The following is a 25020-nucleotide window of genomic DNA, read 5'->3' as shown; positions in this document are numbered from 1 at the left end:
GTGCTGCACCACTCTACCATTTTCTACTCAGACAAAAACAAGACCCCTTCTAGCAGGGGAGAAGCACAATCTACCTACTTCATCCATACTAAAATCCATTTTCTGTATTCTTCCTAGTAGCAGATGACCAGCATTCATTGTGCTTCTTCTCCACAGCTACCAGCAGCCCCCAAATCCACCTCTTTCTAATGCAGGTCTGATGGAGTCGCCTTTCAGATGGGCTGCTAGTGAAATTGCAAGTTTTACTTGATGTATGGAATACATTGCTTTTATTTCTCATGAATGCGCAAGGGTCATACTATGGCAGAATTTACATGTATATGTAGAATATTATGGTGTTCTTAAATGAGTAATAAAATAATAAGTCAAATGATAGTGACAGAAAGGTTGATGGGTCCTCTAACATTGGCAAAACTGTTCAAATGATGCACAGTGCTGCCTGAAAGTATGTGAGCCCCTTGTGTCCCCTAGTTTTACCACAAAACGGTTATTTCATGAGACGCAGTCTTTCTCATCTGACACAATAGCTGTGTATTGACCAATTCCATGTTCCATGTAGCAGAAAAAACAGAAGTAGTATAAGAATAAGGTGTCTAAATCATAATCATTTATTCTTTTTCTAAGTTTAACAGTTAGATCTTATTCGTTTATTTAAATATTTTGTACAGGAACAATGACCATGGGTTGATACTTTCAAACAGCACTGTGTGGTCACCTTCTGCTTTTCACATACGTAAAATGTACTTTTGACTCCCTGCCACGGGGTGGCGCTATTGTGCAGCGATGTGATTTCTCTAGTAGGCGAACATATAGCGAGTTCATTTAACAGCAGAGATTCTTCCTGCCTGCCGCAGTGCTTCGGTTCGAGTGCGGTTTGTTCGCGTGTAGCGCTCCTTTCAGCACTATCGTATCGCACTGGATTTTCTTGTGTACATAAGCTGGTCCTGCACATGTTGGATTAGAGCACTGCAAATATCCAAACGCAAATAAAGTTACTTATTTGTATTTAACAGAACTTATTTTAAGTATTAAGAGTGCATGATGATGATGATTCGACCAGGACAGGCATTAAATCATGTACAAATGGATATTTTTTCTTCAAGAAATTTAAAACTAAACACTGAAGACTGTCTGTGTTGATTTAATGAACATCCGCGATGAGAATTTTCTAAGATATTGACATTTCCCAGCGTTTTTTTTTTTAAAAAAAAAAAAAATTGCATTCTTTCCTCTGGATTTATTATCTGAACTTGTGTGTCGCAGAGCGAACGTGGTTTGCGCTTCGCTCCTGTGGCCGCTAGAGGGCAGTAAAAGCACTGAGACAGAGGGCCGCGGACGTCCTCTGCTGTATGAGGTGTTCAGGAAAACAGAGCAAAACCTTCCCTAAAATTCCTTACAGCCTTGTCTGCTGTTTTAAACATCACTTAACCCTTGCAAAAATAAATAACAAAAAAAAGGATTAAGACATCAGAAAACTGTGAAGCAGTGGTGGATTTACCAACAACTGGGAGTTGTGAACACATGCTGGTCCCAATTGTCCTCCTAATTTGAGACACATTTTAAATTATGTTTTATATATACATATATAATTATGCTGATTTTTACATTAGACCACCTGAACACCTGCAAAATAAAAATACATCTAAACTGCATGAGTAAACTATGGAAATGCACTTGCAGGACTTGAAACGAAAGGGGGGAGACACAACCGAAGCCGTACATGCGAAAATGAAGATGATCAACGCTGGATATTCAGTGGAGCAGATGCTGAGATGCACTCGAAACATCACAGCGAGCTCAGCGTGTGAAGCTAAGATGATCTGGCGACTGGTTTATTCTACCCCTTTTCCGGCGCAGGTTTGCAGGCCTTACAAAAGAAGACCACAGAGTAATAGTCACATCCTAACTTTATTACAACTGACCTGCAGGCAGATACTAGATCATATCATTACTACATGAACACTTAATATTCCATTGATAATTTCTTAAATATGTGAAGTAAATAGGATAAAATAGCCAGGAGCTCTTTGAAGCCAGGTGTTACATTACCTGTGCCCCTGTTCACAGACATATAAGGCAGCATCCCTGCACATCATCTTTTCTGTTTTACATTTTTTTTTTTTTTTTACACATTTTTCTATTGTACAGGAAATAAATCCAAGTTCACAATGTACAGTTATAATATTTTCACAGCTTTGTGAACATCATACATACTTTTATATCCTCAAAGGTACAACGTAATACTCACCACTCAACAGTTTGTAACCAAATATTAACATTCTAACAAACTGACATCTACAACTTGCTTTTCTCCTTAAGAAAGTCTGTTAACTGTAAGACAATTTCCAGCGTGTTCTATTTTCATGATTCCACATTGAAACAATTTGTTCGTAATAGTATGTATACTATTCATATCAAGGGTAATAGTGTTACACTTTGACAGGAAATTAAGTCATAGAAAATGTTGTACAGCATTTTTTTTTTTTAATACCGTTTTGTTCTTTTATATGTCTTTTGTGGACGTCAGTCTGTCCACGCCAGTTGCATTACAGTTCTATTATAAATTGACTAAGGAATACTGTTATTGTACTTGTCGTCAATTAATATTTTTAAAAATAACTGCTGAAATGTACATATAAGTAGAGTTGAACCACTACATTTCATCATTTTAAAGGGATATATTTTTTATGCATGGCACCAGAGAAATCCTGCAAGCTTATATATAATTTGACATGACCGCCCTCTGCAAACGTGTGATGTCGCCCTTTCGGTTAGCTTTCATTGAACATCTACGTGTTTCTGTGCATTATGGGGTAACGGTGACAAAGTTTCACAGGGAGGGAATTTAATCTTGCCAAGAGAAGTGACTTTGCAATGTCGTTTCTTGAAAACATGCAGAGTGCTGTACTGCAGTAGGTGTCACTGGGGGAAAGAACGTCCAGAGTAACGATCCAGGCAGAAAACCAGGATCGCTTTAAAACACACAACACGGGTGACTCGAGAAATCGCAGATGGACTAAGAAGAGACATATATATGCATCTGCCATCTGGGCCAAACTTGTGTAAACTGCAGCAAACAAGATGCAGGTGACTTTAAAATGCAAAATTAACACAGTTAAGAAAAAAAGTTGCATATTAAGGAAATAAAGCCACAATATACAGTTCATTTTTTTTTAATAGGACAACATTTTGCATACCAATTTATTTACAGAGTGTAGAGCTGTCCATTGCTTTGTATGCACACTTACATGTGTGTGTATGTTCGTGTTTCCATATATTTATACATATATTACTACACTGCTAATGTAAATATGAACTCACATACATGCACACACATTGTACGTATCTAAATTGATGTAGCAATTTTCCTAAATCTCAGTCTCGCCATCCAAGCACATTTTTTGGTAAATTTTGTATTTGTTAATGTAATTTTAAAATTAAAATATATATTTATACATTTTTCCTTAAAAACAGCTACATAAAATGGAAAATTAATGTTGCATCAACATTTGCGATTTTTCTCTAAAATTTGGAGCTCTTTTGCATTGTGGACGTGAAGCAACGTTTGACATACACAAGGCTGCCTAAAGTTTCGTGAGCACAAGAAGTGGACGTTTGACATGTAGTATCTGATTATAGTAAATCAACTGATTACTTTCAATATCTCACTCATACCACACTGTCCTTTTTCTTCCACAATAAGCAAATTCCAAAAATGACTACTTTAGCAAGCTCAGAAGTTTCCCACCAAGACAACTAGTATATGTACTCATCTATGTGTAAATGTCTATAGAACAGAAGAGCTGAAATGACCTTATTGCACATGGCATTTTGAGATTGGACTTTCTTTTTTTTCCTTTTTTTTTTTTTTTTTTAAACACTCTGAATGCATGATCATGTTTCTGTACATCAGGGCTGCCCCAGCAACTCAGTGCACGATCAATCCACATACATGGGAGAGCTAGGGGTAGCAGGCATCTGGTCGAGGATTTTACACACGTAACTGGCGACGTCCACCGTCCGCTCCTCGTACATCAAGATGAATGGGTGTTTCTGCAAGGCCACAGAAGCAAGGAGTATAACCATCACAGGAACACGGACGACAAAGGTCTCAAGGGCACTGCTGAGAGTTGCACAAATACTTACAAGGAGCTCTTTGTACTTTGGCCTTTTTGACTCATCCTTTGTGAGACTGGAGAGGGAAAAAAGGAGTAATGACAGGACATTTTTTCCCCACTGCAGTTGATGTGTTACATGGATTGTATGTACTACACAGAATTACTCAACTACAGTGATAATTTGACAGAGGACCAGAGGAATTGTGCATTCACAGTTTTCAGACTCCGGCTCGTGTGTGAGCATGTTTCAGGAAAAGCTGACAGTAGACCAAATGAACAACCTAAGCATAATATTTATTGTACAGCTTAAACCGCTTTGCCTGTGGAATCTATGCACCACTAAATAGGTCTGCTATACGTACCAGAGATTGACAAAGTTGATGAATTTGGGAGAAAATTGCCTTTCCTCAGAGTTGCTCAGCTGGGGAGGATCCCCCTTAACAACTTGTGTCAGCTGATCGAAAACACTATTCCATTTAGGGTAGGGGAACCGACCTGTGGCCAACTCGTACTGTGTACAAAAAACAACACGTCAAAGAGACATAGGTACATCATGGGGAAAAAAGCCTGCAGACAAACCCAGTATTTTACAAAATCATACACTTACACAGGGAAAATCAAAGTTGAGCATATCTACTCGACAAAAACTGAGACAACATGTAAATTACACTGTGTCTTGGATTTAGATATTGATATGATCTGAGAGCCCCCCCCAAAAAAAGATAGTTAAAATAGTTCCAAATACTTGTATTAATTTTATTTACGCTTAGCTACTTTAAATTTAAAGCCAATTTAACATTATTGAAAAAAGCTGTCAGTTCAAAACAGATATGTTCATCAATTCATTCCATAAATATGCAAATTTTGTGAACATCAACACCTTCTACTTTTTCCATATCTTGAACTCTACAAGTATCTCTACTTTGGTCTCCATGGTAGCACTACATCTTCCTTTCAACTGCTGTAAAAACACTAACAAAGAGCAGAAAGAAGCCGTAAACACTGGACACCAGTTGAATTAAGGTGGTCCCACACCAATGTTCTCTTTGTGTGCATTTTTTCAGCAACGTGGATAAACAAAGCTCGCTTTCGCTCCTGTTAAAATTTATTTTTATACTTCTATGTTTGGTTACCTTACATGTATGTATATATATCATATGCATGTTGTACACTGTATACTGCTGCATTCCACCAAAGTCAACTTCCCTCTGGGAGTAATGAAGTTTCACTCATTCACCCAACCATCCATCAGATACGAGATAAAGTTTGACTTACCAGTGTGATACCCAAACTCCACACATCTGACCGGACATCATACCCCTGCCTGGAAGCACTGGGGTCTATTCTTTCCGGCTGAAAATTAAATGCAGACGACATGTTGCCAAATATTGAAAAGGGGTGACCATCTGTCAAGAAATGCTGAATGACTGGAGCCGGTACGTACAACTCCATTATATTAAATGGAGGTGCCCGATTCCACACACAGATAGCGAGAGCATGTTGCTTATCAGACAGAGAAATGACTTCACATGGATGTTTCAATACAACAAATTCTAGAAAGTTACAGAAATCCAAAAGGATATGAAATCAGGCACTCAGCCAAATCAATGACAGGTATTGTTAATTACGACTGGTCTTGTCTTCATTCCAAAAGACGAAAAAGAGGACTAATCCATGTAGCCTTATTATTTTGGGTTAACTACCATAAGAGCATTAGCTTTGAATCCTGGATAATTGCCAGAAGAGATCAGAAAATTGCTAACTGGCAAGGCAGTCTGCAACTTCCCTACTTAAGTTACTTAGTGTGCATAAATGTGTCTGCACAGTAAATAACTTCTACCTCCCAAACTCTGGGATACTCTGGGGATGCCCAAGAAGGACAGTCGATATTTTATAGCTTCAACCTTTGATCCCAACAGCACAGAAAAAAAATTATATCCATGAACAAAATTATGAACAACTGACACAAGTACCTAGCCATCAATACTAGTCCCCATTCCTGCTATAGTACAACTGAGCAAGGCAACTTCCCTGGACAGTAAAAATTTCAATGGTACCTACATAAGTAATTGACTGCAAGCAGCTTAATACCGTGTATACGATATTATCGGCCAAGATGGAGAAAGGCATCGGCTACACAACAACTAATAATAATGGCTATGACCACATGAGCTAGGCACTTATCTTGTAAAATCACAAACTGATCACATGTACGTCACATATAATTGCGTATACAAACTATGCTGTGAAGACAAATAAGAACGTAAAGGACACCAGCGTACCGCCATGTAAGGCCTGCATCCGGCATCTCTGGTTTTTGCGATGGAGTCCACGAGCTGTCCGCTGATGCCAAAATCACAGAGCTTTATGTTGCCTTTCCTGTCTAGGAGAATATTGGAAGGCTTTATATCTGAAGAGAAATAGCACAACCAGATTAGTGCGGTTCTCAGACACAATATCACCGTGTTTTTTTTTTTTTTTTTTAAATACTGTACATGCCAAGCAGCAGTCCTTTAGCATGTCTTAGTATATCTTCAACCGATGCGCTGCATGATCACCACTTACCTCTGTGAATTATTTTCAAGTTTTCTTTTAAGTGGTTAAGTGCTTTCACAGTCTGGAATTAAAAGTTGAAGAAGCACTGTCATTATACAATCTAATTTAAGCAAAAAGAAAAATTAGGAACATTCACAAAATTTATAAATTGGAACAATGAACTTACAGCTAATGTTATTTTGCCTAGTATTTCCTCAGGAATGACATCATCTAATGAAGAATATACATATTTGTAGAATTTGTCGAATGAGGTAGACATGAGTTCCATACATATCCAACAGTCACCCTGAAAAATGAATAAAGACATGTTTAAGAAAGAAAAAAGCACTGAAAAACAATACACATGAAGTAAAATATTTCATCCTAGAATTTAACTTTTAGTGTGAAATAAAAAAAATAGCAACTGAACACATTCTTAATCACTTCAAATGTAAGCTAAAGAGATGTCAGAACAACCCAAAGCTGCAAATCAAGATTACACTTTTTTTGGTTCATTTTCCAGAAAAATTATTCTGTTCTGAAATACATAGTTAAGTTAATAATTGCACTGTTCTAAAAACACAGACAAAAAATTGACGTTCTGCTCTTCTAGTTCTCATTCATTTGGAAGATGTTGCAAGCAGAGAGGGTCAAAGTACCGCGGATGAGGTTGCGGTTACCAAACGAAGAGCTCACCTCTCTGAAAAGAGCCCCATAGAACTGAACAATATATGGACAATCACTGCTCCTCATAACTACATCTAGATCCATGAGCAGCTGCTTCTGTTCTTTCTCATCCACGGTTGATCGAATCCTCTGTGATGAAAAATACACAGTGCAGGAAGCGTAAGTGGGAAATTATGCGTGATTGTGTGAAAATGCTGAGGACAGGACAGAACTCCTCCAGCTGTAAGGAGAGTCATAAACAATCTGTCATACTGTAGGTGCTCCATACCCCCCCCCCCCCAAAATGACTCAACCACTTAAAGGTGTGTTTTTAAGAAATACAATCATTATTAAAAATAACGTCAACAGTTACAAAAATTTACGTCTGAAAGTAAATTTGCAAAGTGTAAATCTGAGCTACATTTCCAGCTGAGCCCACATGTTTTGCTGAATAAATCACACAATGCATATCAATTAGTGTACCATGAGAAACTGAACACCTAGGGTTAAATATGGAAAACTTTCTGAAACATAAGATTTCAAAAGCAGCATAAAGCAATTTTCCAAGAGCCAATACACCACCTAAGGCTGCAGACCCCCCACACAACCTGACAGAACACCATGTTCATTACCTTAACTGCCATGATCTGGTCACTCGGCTTGTGCACCATCTTGTTCACAGAGCCATAGGCCCCGCGTCCAATCTCACCCAGGTCCTTCAGGTCCTCTGCAGTGAAGTCACAGTGCTGCTCTGGGGAGATCTTCAGCTTGCCAGATGACTCGATGCTGTGTGTCCGCAGCCGCTCTCTGGGACAGGAACAGTGTGTTGAAGGCATGGGCGCAAGAGCAAGTATAACCACACAGTGCTGGGAACCGCAGACCTAGAGCTGCAACACTAGCATCACTTATTTCCAACAAATGGGGTGGAGAAAAAAGAAAAAAAAACTAAAATCTTTTTTTATACTGTGAGCGAGAACACAAGTTTCTTCATGATCAATCCAGTGTTAGATCAGTTCACATTATTTCAATGATTGTTGTTCAGATACAAGATCTGAAGAACTCTAAAGCATTTGCAATACCCTATCATCTGAGAGGTTCCATGTTTGCTGACTCTCAGTGCTGGGGACCTCAGAGGGTTTCCTGTGAGTTTTACTTACATGTGGGGGTTCTGAAAAGGAAGCCCAGGTGTGTGGATTCTGGTAGTGGGTTTAATTGGCGGATTGGCAAAATTTAACTTCAGTGCTCTACGTTTACCTGGAATAACAGAGAGAGCAAGACAATCTTGGTCACTTAAGAGATGCCCAAAGACATGTTCAAAGTCATACCCACCAACAAAGGAAAAACTCAAAAATATGAAACAAACGTTTCATCAAAACGTGTGAAAACAGCAAAGACAAGGTGAAGTAAAGTGAACTTAAATGAAGTAATAATCAAGAACAGGCAACTGAATGAAGAAACCTGTCAACATAAAAATTAAATCTAATCTACAATGTGATCCTTTTAAAAGAAAGTCAATAAAAAATGTAAAAACTGATTTCCGGACTGTCAAAAGTATAAATCTATATGAAGTGATTTGAATTGCTGAATATATATATAGTATGTACACTACTTGCATAAATCTTAGAAAAATTAATCTGAAAATCTTTACCCCCCCAAGAGAAAGGGAAAAAAAAAAAAAAAGTCCTTTATCTTTCAGGGTTGTATTTACAACCCATTTTATACCAAACTGAGAATTATGCTGCCATATGCAATATTTTCTGGAAAAGAAGTACAACAGATTTAAGTAATGGTTTTCAATATTAACATTTCCAATACTGCAAAGAAAACACCACAAAATGTTACCCTGCTCACTATTTTAGTACAAAAGCTCAACAGCCAAGTACTGTACTGTAAGATTGTAGATACTGTTTTCTATAGCGAACATGCCTGCACAGACACTAAAAACTTTTACATCTACTAACCCTAACAGTAACGGAACAGCAGCTCCAAGTCAGATGACTCCTTAAAAATTCATACCTTCCTTCTTAAAATTAACTCAGCTTTTACACACAAGCAGTTTACCCTGTAGAAATCGAGTAATTCATTTCCCAAGTAATGAATGCGTGAAAATGTAAGTGATCCGCACTAAAAAAATACTAATATAGAGTTCTGCATATAGCAGGGTTATCTTCTCCTTAAGAAATTATGCAAAATGTTAATATGGATCAATGTAATAAACAAATGAAAAGCAGAGCTATTCAGCTTTTCACTGATGGCACTCAAGATTCTGAAGAAATTTTTAAAAAGTTGGATGGTCCCAACATGTAAATGCACACTTGATGCAAAAAAGACACTAGTAGCAAAACGTGAACTGATGTGCACAATATGGCAGTCAACATAGTTTGGTGGAGGAACACTAATTAAAATTCATATTTATGTTACCCATCTTACATATTCATTACTGTGTTTTGGAAGTTTAGTTATTTTACTGATGCAGTATAAGTAACAGTTACTGTATTTGGGCTACATTATTTAGGGTGCTGTATGTGCATTTATGGTAGCATAGGGAAAAGTGCATGTTACACAAGGCAACCACAAACCTGACTTCTAATTGGAACACCAAAAAGAAAAAACAACATGCCACACAATGTAAGATATTAATGTAATTTTCCACCAAATTTCCTTGGCTGCAGCCTATAAGACAAAATATCTGTATATGTACAGGAACTGATCATTCCCTACAGTGGAGCAAGAGCACTGCTCCTCCACCACTTACCATCTGGTGAACCTACTGACATGGGTTCAAAACTGAAGATCCAACAGTTCTTGGTTTTAGCTTCAATATGGTAAAATGAGTTCCCTCTCTCCCTCAGAACTGCTGAATTCCTCTCAGTATTGAAGACGAATCTCAAAACATCTCCCTCGGGCCAGCTTCTCTTCCAATCTCTTCACAGCTCCATGAATTTGCAACAATCTGTACGCCATGATCATCTTTGTATTTCCTATTAGACTCAATCCTACAGTTATCTATTTGTGCAATAAGAGCCGGCAAAACAGCAGTAACATATAAGCCACGCTTCAGTAACTGTTACTCAATCTAAAGGTCCGAACGCTATGAAAAGCATTTTGTTTACACTGAGACATACATCACTTTGGAGAAAAGGGTCTGCTGAAGAATAAATGTGCTGTTCTTTGCATTTGGCTCCTTTCCAGGAATGCCTTGCAACCAATGTTTTCGTGTCTTTTAAATTACCCCGTTCCCTTTAGTTGTCTCTTGTAGGGTTAGGGTATTTTGTTTCACGTGTTTTAGTTTGGCATGTTTTATTTGATAGTTGTCCTTATAAATATCGTTTATGTTTCCAACAGCCACCTTTGTTATACTGGATGCACTGCGTGGGTCAATCTCCTGTATGTCTGATGAGTCTTTGTCAAGACTGTCAGACGTGCTCAAGTCTAGTAAAGAATAGATTCCTGAGTTTTAGTCTCTGGACCCTGTCATTAGCAGTAACAAGAGAACCCACTACAACATTAAGGGTTCACTGTCACTTTAAGTGGGTTGCAGCTCTTTCTTAGTGGGCAGGAATCATGTTGGCTGCTTTGAATACCAGCACAGCATTTCCTTCAAAATTATTTAATGTGGTTTTGACCAAAGTTTCTTTTTAAAATGTTTTTATAATATTCAATTTGAAGTTTAAAAGCATCCCTCTACAGATCAAGATCATCTATTTTTTTCCTCCTGATACAGCCAGACATGATCACAAAATTTCCCAGGGTGTCATAAAGCATGGGCCCAGTGTAACTGACAGCTAATTAAATTAAACATGCTGTGAAAGGTTCAGCTGACAAACAAATAGCTAACACAACCTGAATGTAAGGGTATGGAAATAACACAACTTGAGCTCAAGTCTTACAAACTTACTCACATTGAGCCAAACTCCACCTACATTAAAATGCATGCACTGTGGGATCTAGTTAACTGCTGAAGATTGATGAAGACAACGGCGCAATCAATTTCAGATATAAACAAAATCCTTTCAGAAATCCAGAGGACCAAAGTAAAAAATACATTCAAAACCCAACATTATCCCAAAGATGCATAATGTCATGAAATGAGGAAACCTCAAAACCCCCCAAATTCAAAAGCATAAACAGCATACAATACTGATCAGCATAGTCAAAGTGCAGCTCATGCCCAAAAGGATTGTGCTGTGCTTCATAAATTCACAAAGACAAAGAATGAGGGGAAAAAAAAAGTTCTGTGAAACCAAACATGAACAGCCGTACTTGTTAGTAGTACCTTAAGCAAAAATGCTGGTAGAGCTTCCATTATTGTACAGTATTTAGGGGAAAATTTGCTAAGATGTAAATGTGCAATTACTTAAATAAAAATGAAACACAGAGATGGTTTGGATCAATGGAACAGTGAACATTACAGTATAGTTCAAAGTGTAAATGGAAGCTCACCCACTACTCGCGTATCTTGTGTTAGTGTAAAACAAAGTGGACAGATTTCCCATACCAGATTGTCAAACCGAAACACAAAAAGCGTGGTACATAGTAGAAAACACTTGGCTTACTTTGGGGCACTCCAGAGAGGTTTATCTGAAACCCTGAGGTGGAGAGAAAACATTTTTATATTCTCTTTTTAATTTTGTGCTGCTTCAGTTTCTTTTTCCACGCTGATTTGTTTCTTTCTTGGACATATATATTAGGAAAAAATAAAGCACATATACTTTGCCATTTGTCTATAACATTTCACAATAAAATGTAATTAAAGTAGATTCTAAATGAGGAAATTTAACATTGTATTTGATATTTATATTTACCAGCTGCATGTATGTTTTAACTTACCGTGATTAAAAGAAGTTCATAGGTGTATCTAGATTAATCTAAATAATCTGTAGACAGGGTCACTGCTTTATCTATTATCATCCCTAGAAGACAGCTACTGCAAAAAAGTTATGAAAAGTAGTGTTGAAGAAAAATCACAAACACACACACACACACACACACATTTTCAGAACCGCTTGTCCCATACGGGGTCACGGGGAACCGGAGCCTACCCGGGAACACAGGGGCGTAAGGCCAGAGGGGGAGGGAACACACCCAGGACGGGACGCCAGTCCGTCGCAAGGCACCCCAAGCGGGACTTGAACCCCAGACCTACCGGACAGCAGGACTGTGGTCCAACCCACTGCGCCACCGCACCCCCATCACAAACACAGCAATTGATAATTCAAAATGTCCTAACAACCAGGAAGTATTCAGTACTTCCCTTGATCTGAGGTCATTCACGTTAGGAAGACCTCTGAAGCTCACTCCCTTTTATTTTCTGAAGTGAAGACAAGTACAAGACTTGACCAGAGACACCTTTCAAATCAAAGTCAGCTACTCATTAAAAAAAGCAAAGCAGTGGCAAACAAGTCTGGCGTGCGATTGTGAAACAACGGTGGCTTCGGAGACCAGCAGTACGTCACAGAAGCAGTGGAGGAAAATGGATTAATTGAAAGAAAAATTGGCTAAATGTATTTTTGGACAGCTATGCTCTGTGTGTGTGTGTTTTAGGTGAGCACATAAACTACACACTATATGAAGCTTAAACTGTACATACTATAACTACAAGTGCATCTTAATCGAAAAAACATATCTGTCAACATGCAGTCCTAAGTATTTTGAATTTATGACAATTCTTGGAAGGGCTCATCCACAAGTGTCAATTCCAAACTATTATTGATACTGTATTTGAGAAAAGCATTTGTGCCAACAAACCTGAACTGCAAGTAAGACAAACAAACCCGTCTGTGGGCTCTAGGAAAAACTAATGCAGAATATACTATACCTCGTGAGCAGCGCTTTTACTGTATTTGTTTTTTTTTTCTAAGGTGAACTACTAAAGTCTAAATATTCCTCCGTTTACATATCCCAAGAGAGATGCAAAACAGAGGTGTGCAAGATGGAATGAATGGGGAGGATTCACAAAAAGTAGGACGAACCAAAAAAAAGTTATACATTTACAGTGCATTTATTAATCTAGCATTTTTTTCTCCAAAGTGACATAAAATAAAGTAGCATTTAGCTGACACTTTTGTCCAAGGTGACCTGCAATGTTTCAGATATTATTGTCCACTAAATTTACTACTATTATTCTCACATCTATATAGCAGAGCAATAAATCACACACACACCATAGGCAATTTAGTTTTCACCTGAAACACGTCTTGGACTCTGCAGAAACCAATGCAGAAACAGGGTCAAACTCAAAGTGCACACAGACTGAGCTCGATTCAAAACCACGTTCAATCACACAACCCAGGAAAAAAGCTTACCAGTAAATCGGGACAAAAGAAGTGAAAGCATTGATGAAATTCAAAAAGTTATTTTATTATTGGCAGCTCACAACTATTTAGTTACAACTAAGGCACATGAGGAAGAGTGAGAAAAGAGAGATTGAGAAGAATACCTTAATTTTATTTCTGGATTGGTTTTCTTAATACCTTAATTATACTACAGAAGAATAATTTTGAATATTAACTAACTTTTACTATATATCTCCTTTAAACTGGTACATTGCTTAATCCTCTGTGTTCTGACAACTTATCCTCACGAAAGAACCTTATTATGGGCAGCTTCATCCATGAAATGATTACTGTTCCATAAAGCATGAGGTCAAACAGTAACAGAATCCAAATGACTACTGCAGTTATTTCAACAGCAGAACACCAACAAACACAATTCTCCCCTATACCAACATCTACTCAAAATAATAATGTGACTTTCTAGAGGCTCAGTATATTCAGACTAGCCAACAGTCTCTACTATGATTCAAAAACATGAAGTTAGTGACTTTACTAATTTAACAAAGATACAATGTTTCCCCTATCAACTCACCAAAAATTCTCTATGCATTTTCCCTGATTTCTCCCATAGTCCAAAAACATATGTTTCAGGTGAATTGCTTACTCTAAATTGCCAGTTGTATCCGTGTGTGTTTGTAACTGCCCAGAACTGGACTTGTGTTCTGTCCAGGGTATAACCTGCATCATACCCTAAAGCTTGTCAGGACAAGTTCCAGACCACTTTAGTTAAGAAGTTTTTGATAATTATTGGATGAATGGATGTACAACATACTGTACATACAACAGAAGTTATAGTACCACCCATTTTAGAAGGGTGGTACTATTAAGTCACATCTAATGATTCTACGACATATAAACAAAAGCTGATTTACATTTAAATAAAAAAGAGTTCACAAAAATGTAAGTATTATAAATTTTACATGTTAAATATTTTATTATATTTTTATAAAATGAATATGGTTCCAACTCTTACAGTACTGCTAAAATATTCTGAGGATCACTGTGAAAATCCTGCTACATACTGATGATTATGATTTCCTCTCCATGATACAGACAAATTTGTTTACACCTAGCAACAAGCAATCATAGGGGAAAATGTAATGCAGTGTGATTACACTGTACATCATAAATGATGCAGATTTTTAAAGGAATAGAGGATTCTTGGGAAACCTCATCTATCAACAACCCAATACACTTCAAATAATGGCTTAAATGTTCTCAGCCATCAATAGCACTTTCGCATGGATTAACAAGTTAAGATTAAACACCCAAACTAGACAAAAATTTCACTGACCTGAAGGGAAACTGCAAAAACTATTCCCAGACTGAACCAGAACCTTGAACAGTACACATTATGAATCTGTAGGCTTTTCAGGGTAATGAACAGCATCTTCCAACCCAATCACAAAAAATTAAAATAAAAAGGCTGCACACGTAACCAACTTGCAAATACAATCCCAGACATGTACTTGCAAGTTAAGAGAATTTGACATTGCAAGGGGTTTCGTTTAATACCCCAATGAAGCATTTCATCACATTTACAAGTACTAAATTTGGATTTTATGCAGGTCTGAACACCTGAGCAGGGTGTTATATTTATTTATTTAGCCAACACGTTTTACCGATGCTCAGTGCAATTATTATTCTGAAGAATTTAACTCACACCTTTAACCAAGGTGACTCACACTGCTAGATACACAGCAAAAAACTCCCAAAAACCATTCTCCAATCAATACAAGACACCCACGCACATTATCTGGCAATTTAAAGTCAGCAGTTCGCCTGAAGCATGTCTTTCAGCTGTGAGAAGAAATCCACACAAACATGGGGAGAACATGCAAACTCCAAGCAGAGAAAATGAGGACTGAACCCATGTACAATTGAACAGCTCAGACATCAAGACACCATGTCAACTTGTTCAGTGACTGTAAATTAATTTGTATTTTTTTTCCTTACTGCTTTATTTTTGTTTTTGCATTAAAGGCTTAATTAATACTTAGATGTTGAAGATGATACATATGGGTTTGTAAGCATTTGTGAAGAGTACATAAGAGCAAGGAAATAGCTGAAAAAGTCCAGGTAGACAGCCACACAGTACTACAGAGTAATTAATGAAGGGAAATAGTCTTGCTATGTCACTGTAACTACTATTAACTATTAAAGTAATTGTTTCCATTTTAATCAAATTTTATGATATTTTAGCATAAATGGGTATCAGATTTGTTGCTCAGGACCAAAAATTCAACATTGAAACTAATGGTAACTGTATCTGAGTTAAGGGGATTCACCTTATAAAGGGTTTTTCAGGAACACATTACCTTTGTGAGGTGGGTAAAGACTAATATAGGTCACCGTTGTGCTCACATTTTAATGGAAGAACAAGGCTGGTCACTGTACTATTGACTTAAGAGGACAAATTATAAGACTCATGTGTCCCATCCAAGCTTAACAGAATCATTCCAACATAAAAAAAATAAAAGAAATAATAAAATAAATAAAATAAATTTTGAAAATTTAATAAAGACAATCGAGATGAACAATCATATACAACAACTGCAACGAATTCTTCTATTTCTGCTTACTGATAGGACACTAAACATAATAGATTAATCTGCACCGCAAGCAGCAAGCTGATTTTGTGCATCACTGTGCAAGGTTATTGTACTATTAACTTTCCTAAGGAAGGATTAAAAAAAAAAAAAACCTGAAATTCCTATAAAAATGTGTAAGAGTACCTGTTTCATTCTGACATCTCCAGCACGTGTTGGTCTCTGAAAGGTTTAAATGAAAATTTTAACATATTACATAAAACAACAGAAGTATTGTCTGCATACACTGCAACACATCCACCCATTCTACGCAATGCTAACGAGGTTCTAGGATACAAACCTTCAGCATTTTATTAACAAAATAGAACAACACACAATAACTGACCTTATAACTGTCAGAGTTACAAATTTATGTATTTTATTTATTTTTTTTTTTTTAAGATTATTCGGTCGTTGTTGTAGCCCGGAGACTGCAACAGGCGAATTTTCGGTGAACACACCTTATTCAGACATTTTGTATGAGAACATTAACTCAACTAATATCTTTTGGAATATGTTAACCATCTATTAGCATTTTACGATGTACGTGCTGATAAATGAATTAAAGAGAATATATAACACATTACTGCAGGCTGCTAGCTTCGACATGCTAGCATTTCCCTGTCCTTATTCATTGCTGGCACCGAGCTCGTATCAATTAGTGTATATTTGCTGCTTCTTTAGCGTCACAAAACGCACAGAACATGAAAATGAGAACCACAAACATGTTTTAACGTGATTCTAAATAATAACGATAGTAATTTGAATAATACAATAGAAAGACACGTAAATCTAGCCTCTCGCTGCCTGCAGGCCTGTGCAGGGAAGACAGAGCCGAGCTAGCAGGCTAAGTAAGAGGTAAACTTCTGGTAAATATATGTACCATATTTTAACAAATATTGCATTTTGGCACAATCCTAACACAATCAACCTGGGGAGTGTTGTTATTTTGTGAAAGAACACTGGGCACGACCAAACGACGGTTTTATAGCGTTGCTGGCCTACACACGAAACGCAATGTTGTGTATGAGGAAATGCAAAGTGCAGAGCCACAGTGCAGCGGAGGCAGGGCACGAGCTCCTTCTGCCAGAACATTCTCCAGGACGGGACGTGTAGCGGAGTTCGGCTCGCTCGCGCGCTTACCCTGCATGCTGCTCACTGTGGTGATGTGCTGCGACGGGGCCTGGTGGTGGTACGACGTGGCTGTGGGTCCTGCGTTCGAGCTGCTGCTGTTGCTGCTGGAGGAGCTTGTCGAGTTGCCGCTGGTAGGGCTGGGAGTCGCCATTGCTGCGTGACTGAGTCCAGCAGCTCCACGGCTGCAATGCGGCCAGTTTTCACTTCACTTTCCCCACACGGGACACCCCGCTACACCAGTCGGCGTAGGAAACACCTCCTACAGGCAGGAACAACTCAGGGCAACACGGTAACACTGCGACCAGCAGCTCCACGGTTGTAGGGGTGTGAGTTTCTCTTCGCTTTCTACACACGGGACACCTCACTACGTAAGTGAGACATCAGCACACAACTGAAAGTTGTCCAACACCTCCTACAGGCAGGTCCAACAGCTTCACATCTGCAGTGGAAGCGTACATTTACTTTGTTCACACAGAACACCAAGTCATTATGTAAAATGTACGGCTAAACGTTCCCTAACACCTTCTACAGGTAGGAGCAACCCAGCAAACGGTAACTCACTGGGTCCAACAGCTCCAGCCCAAGGCTTTTTCTTGAGTTTAACTTCACTTTCTCTTTACACAAGTTAATACATCAAACACTGCTAAATGGAGCCCAACACCTCCTACAGGCAGGAATAATCTGTGTGGTAGGTAGTTGTGTGACTGACTCCAACAGCTGCATGGATGGAAACTTTATACTTTTGCAGGACACCATGAGTCAGTACAACAAATATACAATTGAACATCTCCAACAGGCAGGAACAGCTCCGTAGAGCAGGTTGTTGTGCGACGCAAAACAGCGCAACAGCTGTGAATTATGCAGAGCATTTAACATTTGTAGAACAACACCTTAATACACAACTCAAAACTGAAGGAAATCTAACATCTGCAGGAAGGAACAACACAGGGTAGTTGGTTTTTGTGTAACTTAAACGCACAATGGAGATATGGAGCTGTCGCACTTTCTCCAGTTTGTATTTACAATTACTAATCTAGCTGATGCTTTTTTTCCCCAAAGCAACTTAGTGTTATGCCACTTACAATTATTTGCCCCACAGCTGGGTGATTTTACTGGAGTAATTTTTAAGTGCAGCTGGTGTACTAACTAAATTAACAAACTGAACAATTAACTGTATAAAATACTCCGCTGAGTATAGCTCAACACCTCCAAAAAGCAAGGAGATTGAGGAGTTGTGAGTTTTCATGTGCCTGACTCCCACAACTGCAGTAATGAGAGTTTATCCTCACTTTTTCAGGACACCTAACCAAACAATTCAGTAAAGCCAACACAATGTAGTACAGTAGAACAGCTTCTGCACGTAGGGACTACCAATACGCTAGGTTACTGTGTGACTGAATCCAGCAGCTCCAGGGCTTAAGTGGGTTAACATTAACTTCATTTATGTCAGCGGAACACCATGAAGACCTAATAACTCAGTGCGGCAAATACAGAACTTGATATAGCAAAACATGTGCTACAGATAGGAAAATGAAGGCTAAAACTTTAACTCCAACTGCTCTGCAACTGAAGTGGGCTGTTTAACTTCACTATTTGCAGACTTAAATTCTCAAGTCACTGCAGCAAATACCCAACTGAATGCAGTGAAACACCTCCAAGACATAAGAACACAATGTTGTTGTATGACTGAATCCAGGAGCACCTTGGCTGAAGTGAGCTGCGTTTTTCTGTTTTTGCAGATGGAATGTCTGAATACACAGCTCAGCATAGCCAGCATGCAGCTGCATGCAGCAAAAGATATACTGCTCGAAAAAACCGAGAACAGTAAGGTTTTTTGTAATTAATTCCAGTAGTTTTGTAGCTGCATATATAGACAGTTTTTCACTTTTTGCAGAAGGGCACTAACAAATTTTGGTACATCAAATATGAAATCACCAGTTGTGGAAAAACTCATACAGACAGGAACTATAGGCAGGATAGCAGCCTGTTGTGTGACTAACATTATAGCTCTCCAGCTACAGCAGGTTGAGTTTAACTAAACTTTTTGCAGATAGAATGCTTAAATACACAACTCAGTATAGCACAGAATGTTGTTTTGACTCAAGCCTACAGCAGAACTCCTGCAATGCTGATAATGTAACTGCACATTGATTACACAAACCAACCCAACTTTTCTATCTTTGTTGAATTTGGCTTGTAGTCAGTATGTGTATATTCAAGGTAATAACTCCATCTTCATGCTGATTAGATGTAAGACACATTTAATCTAAAAATGAAGTTGAAAATAACATTTAAATGATTTATTGCAACCAGATAATCACATTTTTCAAATTAAACAATTACAATATTCAGTCAACATGTGCACTATTTCAACATGATTGCTAGATAAGTCTTCATGCTTCACCTACTGTTCACATTAGAAGGCAAGTAGATTCCATCATTATGTAAGTTTGCTTTAATGTATATAATCTCTGAATTTCTTCAGAATTTAATTTAAAATGTACTCAAATTCTCATACTGAGTCCAGCTGAGTATTAAGTATTTTATTCTGAGGTCTTTGTACATTTTTTAAATGATACTTATCAATAGGCTTACATCTCTCACAAAACATAAATGTGTTCAAATATAAATTAATGTTAACACTAACATAGGGAGAACATGCAAACTGCACAGAGCTGGGTTTGACCTCATGTCTGAGCCCAAAGCCCAAGAGCTGAGGCACCAGTGCTACCTACTGCAGCATTGTGCTGGCTAACAGGTACCTGCTTTAAGTAAAGTGAATATTTTCTTCAAGTCAGAATAAGTTGGTCAACATCAGGCATATAAGAGAAAATCAGAAACCCTCAGTACATTTTTGGTGCAGAATGGATTTGATCTGTCAGGCTTCAGCTATAATTAAGTAATTAATGCCCATAGTCCTTTCTTTGTCAATAATATGTAAACCCCATTTGGGTGTTTAAGATCTCTACTGTGTTTCCAAACTACTTACAAACCTCTACAGTCCCTTAGTCATCCATTGAAGTACTGTGGTGTATTTAAGAAAAATAAAAGTAAACAAGCTTTGGGGTTCACAGGCACTACTGTTTACAAAAGAAACCTTTGATTATGTTTCATGTAAAGTTATAGAAGAGTTCAATAGCTTTTTTTCTTGACAATGAAGTAATTTAAAAATTCTATGTGTGCAATTAAAACATCTCCCTTATTACTATAACAAGTAAAAACCTCAAATATATTGCACTCTGTAGAATGAAGTGTCACTTTTTACATTTCTAAACAATGCATATTTCATCTTTTAACATACAGGCAATATTGTGTAAAATAGATGCAGTATAAATTCATTTGGCACAAATAACTGCATACAACTGTAAAGTCAACAGAAAAATCTTTCACTATCACTGAATATCAATGTTCTGTAACAGTTCAATGAGTTTTCAAATTACTAAAACACATTATACTGCAGGCTATTTGGTAATCTGCTGTTTAAAAAAAAAAAAAGTCAATTTTAAATAGCCAACTTGTTATATTTTCTTCATGTGTAATTTCTGAATTTTGTTTTAAATATATGCATAAATTCATGCGATAACAGTAATTTGACATCATTAATGACCATACTGTGTCATAAATACTGAAGAATTCTGCTTGCAACTCTTCCGTGGCCCTTAAGGATCATCTTGTCTTCATATACATAAACAGTCCCAAAAGCATCTTGTTCTGGTGGGGTTTCAATTACCCCCTCGAAAGTGAGGTAGTGGATTCCGTAGAAATCTTTGTGGTAGCCACCATCGTGGTCATGACCAGCCATGAAACACACAACACACTTGTGTGAGTGTAAAACAGACAGGACTTCATCATAGTTCCATGCAAGACATATTGGGTCTGAAGAAGAGGGATGCACTGGTAGGTGACCTGGAAAACAGAGCATTTTTTAAAAAATACGTGTTTCCATACAATAGGATGCAGTAATTATGTTTCACAAACTGTTTCACGAATTGAGTTAAACATTTCAGTATATGAAAATGCGCTAGGTTACTTACTCACAATCGTGACTTTCTCATGTTTTTCATCTGAGATGGTTAATAATCTATCTAACCATTGCAGCTGGTCTTGACTGAATCCTCCATTGAACTTTACAAACCTCTGTTCCAGTCCTGGTCGTGCTGTACACAAGACATAACTGGGGGTCAGCAATTCTTGTACACATGATATTAATAATATCCACTGTAGACATTTTGATCTTCAGATTGTAGCTTTACTATTAGTTTTTTTTAGCTAACACCTTTCTCCAAGGCAACCTGCAGTGCTAATGAAGCATTTTGCAATGATTTACCCATTTATACAGCAGGGTATTTTTACTGACTAATGTGGTGGTGGACTTGGAGGTAGTGCCTCATGGTTCCTGCTATGAGTTCAAAGCCATCTTAATCTGTGTGGTTTGCGTGTTCTCCCTGTGTTCATGTGGTTTTCCTCTGGGTGCTTCAGTTTCTTCCGACTGTCCAAAGATGTTTCAAATTATTCATAATGTGAATGAATGAGTGGTCTTGCCTTACAATGGATTTGTGTACCTTCCTGGCTGTACCTTGCCTCACACTTTATTTTTCCAGAACAGTCTCTGGACTACCATGACCCTGCAGTGGAAGTGGTTATTGAGCCTAGATGTTACTCTTACTAGAGCAATTCAGCGTTAGTAGCTGGAGTGGGATGCAAACCGGGGACCTTCCATCTGAAAGGAGGCCACAGCTCTAAATTGGACACTACTAACTGGACCACAAAAATCCAAATGAAATATAATCTGAAATGTACAACGACCAGCAGATAGTGGTTACAGCCGTTGCAGCCTTGCAGCTGGACAAACCGGGGTTTGAATCCTAGACCTACTAGTACATCTGGATGTGATGTGTAAGAAAAAAGAAACATGCTTTGCAAAAAGGTGTCAGTTAAATAAAATATAAATATATTCAAACGATCAAATATTAAATATATAATAACCAAAGGTGACCCTGCGCGAAAGGTAAGTAAGTATCAGTAAGTTTGTGAAATTGGTACTGTACTGCGGAGAAGGAGGAGCAGCTACCCGGAGGGTTGTTCAACTCCTCGTTGTCGTTGTGCTCCAGTAAGAGGCGCAGTGCCTGACCGTAGCGCTCGCTGCGCTCCTGGCGCCCGATCACGCTCACGTCGTAGGCGTCGAGCACCACGAAGCGGAACCGCGGGGCCGGGCTGAAGTCGTACCAGTAGCTGTCCCCGGCGGCGCCCTCCTCCGCCCCGCAGACCCCCTTGCTGTTCAGCGCGGATGCGGAGAGCTCTTCTCTGCTGAAGTTGTAGAACTCGTGGTTTCCCCACACGTGGTGCACGGCCGCGGCGCCGTCGTTGTTCAGCTCACGCAGGACCGCGTCGAGCGCCTTCCGCGACGCGTCATGCTTCTTGTTAAACCCGTCGATGATGTCACCGAGTTGGAGCACGAAGCTGGGCCGCGGCGACTCAGACTTCCACGAGTCGCTGGCTCTTCGCAGCAGCTTTAGGCTGTGTCTATAGTAGCGGCGTCTCGTGCACACGAAGTTGTAACCGTCGTCGATGTCGGCGTACTGGATGTCGGCGATGACGCCGAACGAGAAGAGCGGCCGCGCGCCCTCCTCCTCCATACCGGATATGGACGACGTTCTGTGTGCCGGTGCCGCGCGCTTCGTCCGCCACCTCGGACGACAGTCACAAGTGCTAGTTTTTAAAGAAGTATTTATGTTTTTACACATAGGACAGACAGGACTTGTAAATAATGATCATCTGCTAGTAAACATAAGTGAAACGCGATCCATAATAAATAAATTATAATGTAGTCAGTAGTGTAATATGCACTTGCTTTGATCTGTGTGTAGCACCAGAAATAATAGTGGAAGATTCATGACAACAGCAGTAGTTTAATCATGCGTGTCCATTGATTTATAATCATAGTATAATCAAGTGCTCATTTTAGTTCCTCTTTGAAAAACTACGGGGACTAGTTTAGTTAGCTGAGCTGCCTATAAATATAGTATCATGTGTAATGTTTTCAGCAAAGCTCTTCGGTTCCTGTATTTTCCACTTACCCGAGAACCCCTCCTTCATGAACACTGTTGTTGTACCGAAAAGAACATTTAAATCTAAACATCCAAATCCAGTGTGCGAATTGTAGTTTTTCAGGTAAGACTGATAAGCAGAAGTGTCACTGTGTTTCACTTACAGTTTCGGGTGCCAGACTTGCGTGCTGATTATGAACCCAGGTTGTGTAATGAGAATGGACGTAAAACGCACAACCGGGGGGGGGGGGGGGCAGTGGACGGGGTGGGGAGAAACAGCCAGATTTGTCGACTTCATATATTCATTAGTACGGTCCATTAGGACTCAGTACTGTACTGTGTAGTAGCCATACGGTAAGCAGCGCGATTTCCCTCTGTCACCGAGGAGTGATTGGGTAAATTTCGATGTAGTATGATTATACACTGGTCACCAATAGTCATCGTGATAGTTAAAAATGGCTCCATTTGTAAAATAGATATAATTTTATAAAAAAATTCCCCAATGTGTCGACTGTGGGTTTTTTTTTTTTTTTTCCTTCTTGAAAAGATTTCCTGAAAGGGAAATATCTGGCAACCCTGTGGAGACGCGGCGCTTTTTATGCTGTCACGGAGAATGTGCTTTTCAGAATAAAAGTATAACACTGAGCGTGGAATCTATCCACTGGCGAAGACGTGACGTTTCTGTTTCGCAGTTTTCATTTAGCTAGCATAAAGTAAAATTCAAATTTTGATAAATTGTTTATCATTTTTAAAGGCCAAATTGTTGTTCTTAATGTTTCTACCAGCTAACATTAAATGCATATCATAGATTGCAGCACTTTTTTTAAAGCCGTGTGTATTTGTTTTAGTTTACATCAAGTAGGATAAATATAGGTGTAAAAGCGAAATACACAATTGTCTCTACGGGCTAAGGGAAATTAAGGAAATTACCTCACCGCCGGAGATGCACTTTTGTCAAGTGTCATCTTCTCTACTTGTACAAGATATTTGTATTTGTTTTCTAACTGAAATAGTTACACTTGTGGTAAACTACAATTCCCAAAATCCATTGGGACTGTGATTGTGATTTTTCAAAATAAAAGTCTCGTCATAATTACTGTTGTTTTTGTTGGCAGAGCTTCAACATATTTAAATATACTTAATGATCTCATGATAAAAAAAAACATCAGTACTTTCCATGGGGTGTCAAATAATTCAAAAGTATTAAAATAATTTTCTTTGACTTTCTCCTTATTTCAGTTCTACTCAGTGTGTCATTCCTGGATCCTCACTCCCATAAGTGCCGACGTTATTGCCAAATTCATTGGCCAGCATCAGTGCCAACTTAGCAACCAGTTCTGCCTTCTTTCCACACCATGAGCCAGCTGACTCCATTCAGTAACCAAGTGGCCTGTGTTGTAACCATGGGAGGACAGAGATCCAGTGACATGCATGTCCCTCATAGTGTCCTATAAGCAGCAAAGGGGAGCATCTTGCCGTTTGTCTAATGACCCTCATTTTCTAAGACTGTCAGTTATAAATGGGAAATTTGAACCATAATCTGAGCTGTGGCAGTATAAATGCTCCTCAGGACCCTAGAGAAAATACATGTGTAAAT

The 25020-nt window shown here is 38.6% G+C and overlaps 2 protein-coding genes across 8 annotated transcripts; both read right to left on the bottom strand.

The window, feature by feature from the left end:
- Positions 1-3469: 3469 nt before the first annotated feature.
- On the bottom strand, positions 3470-17781 carry LOC108940146 (dual specificity mitogen-activated protein kinase kinase 4). Of its 4 annotated transcripts, XM_018762093.2 has the most exons (13): positions 17386-17781; positions 16390-16425; positions 11876-11908; positions 8477-8573; positions 7952-8126; positions 7350-7469; positions 6841-6960; positions 6684-6735; positions 6401-6528; positions 5394-5471; positions 4481-4629; positions 4147-4192; positions 3470-4053 (listed from the first exon to the last, which is right to left on the bottom strand). In XM_018762093.2, the coding sequence occupies exons 1-13, from the start codon at positions 17525-17527 to the stop codon at positions 3940-3942; spliced, it is 1290 nt and encodes a 429-aa protein (XP_018617609.1). In that variant the 5' UTR covers positions 17528-17781; the 3' UTR covers positions 3470-3939. The 4 variants fall into 4 exon arrangements, with proteins under 4 accessions (XP_018617609.1, XP_018617610.1, XP_018617611.1 ...); XM_018762094.2 differs by lacking the exon at positions 11876-11908; XM_018762095.2 differs by lacking the exon at positions 16390-16425.
- A 3061-nt stretch (positions 17782-20842) lies between these two features.
- adprm (ADP-ribose/CDP-alcohol diphosphatase, manganese-dependent) lies at positions 20843-23637 on the bottom strand. 4 transcript variants are annotated; one of them, XM_018761619.2, is made up of 4 exons: positions 23454-23637; positions 22448-23064; positions 21411-21533; positions 20843-21282 (listed from the first exon to the last, which is right to left on the bottom strand). In XM_018761619.2, exons 1-4 carry the CDS (start codon positions 23513-23515, stop codon positions 20993-20995), a joined length of 1092 nt encoding a protein of 363 aa, XP_018617135.1. In that variant the 5' UTR covers positions 23516-23637; the 3' UTR covers positions 20843-20992. The 4 variants fall into 4 exon arrangements, with proteins under 4 accessions (XP_018617135.1, XP_018617134.1, XP_018617137.1 ...); XM_018761618.2 differs by having other exon boundaries at positions 22448-23085; positions 23454-23636; XM_018761621.2 differs by having other exon boundaries at positions 23588-23634.
- Positions 23638-25020: the final 1383 nt, after the last annotated feature.

Source organism: Scleropages formosus, chromosome 20 (genome assembly GCF_900964775.1).
Source record: "Scleropages formosus chromosome 20, fSclFor1.1, whole genome shotgun sequence".
NCBI classification, from domain to species: Eukaryota; Metazoa; Chordata; class Actinopteri; order Osteoglossiformes; family Osteoglossidae; genus Scleropages; species Scleropages formosus.
Note: the sequence above shows the minus strand (reverse complement) of the source record. Positions and strands in the feature narration are given on the sequence as shown.

What these genes read in the sequence shown, in the direction of transcription:
- adprm (XM_018761618.2), bottom strand. Translation starts at nt 23,515, where the DNA reads ATGTTTAGATTTAAATGTTCTTTTCGGTACAACAACAGTGTTCATGAA. An exon ending in GGAGTTGAACAACCCTCCGG is followed by an intron (nt 21,534 to 22,447) that starts GTAGCTGCTCCT and finishes TCTTGTGTACAG; the next exon opens with CACGACCAGGACTGGAACAG. An exon ending in TGAGAAAGTCACGATTGTGA is followed by an intron (nt 21,283 to 21,410) that starts GTAAGTAACCTA and finishes TCTGTTTTCCAG; the next exon opens with GTCACCTACCAGTGCATCCC.
- LOC108940146 (XM_018762093.2), bottom strand. Translation starts at nt 17,527, where the DNA reads ATGGCGACTCCCAGCCCTACCAGCGGCAACTCGACAAGCTCCTCCAGC. An exon ending in ATGGGGCTCTTTTCAGAGAG is followed by an intron (nt 6,961 to 7,349) that starts GTGAGCTCTTCG and finishes TTCATTTTTCAG; the next exon opens with GGTGACTGTTGGATATGTAT. An exon ending in CTTGAAAATAATTCACAGAG is followed by an intron (nt 6,529 to 6,683) that starts GTAAGTGGTGAT and finishes ATTTCTCTTCAG; the next exon opens with ATATAAAGCCTTCCAATATT.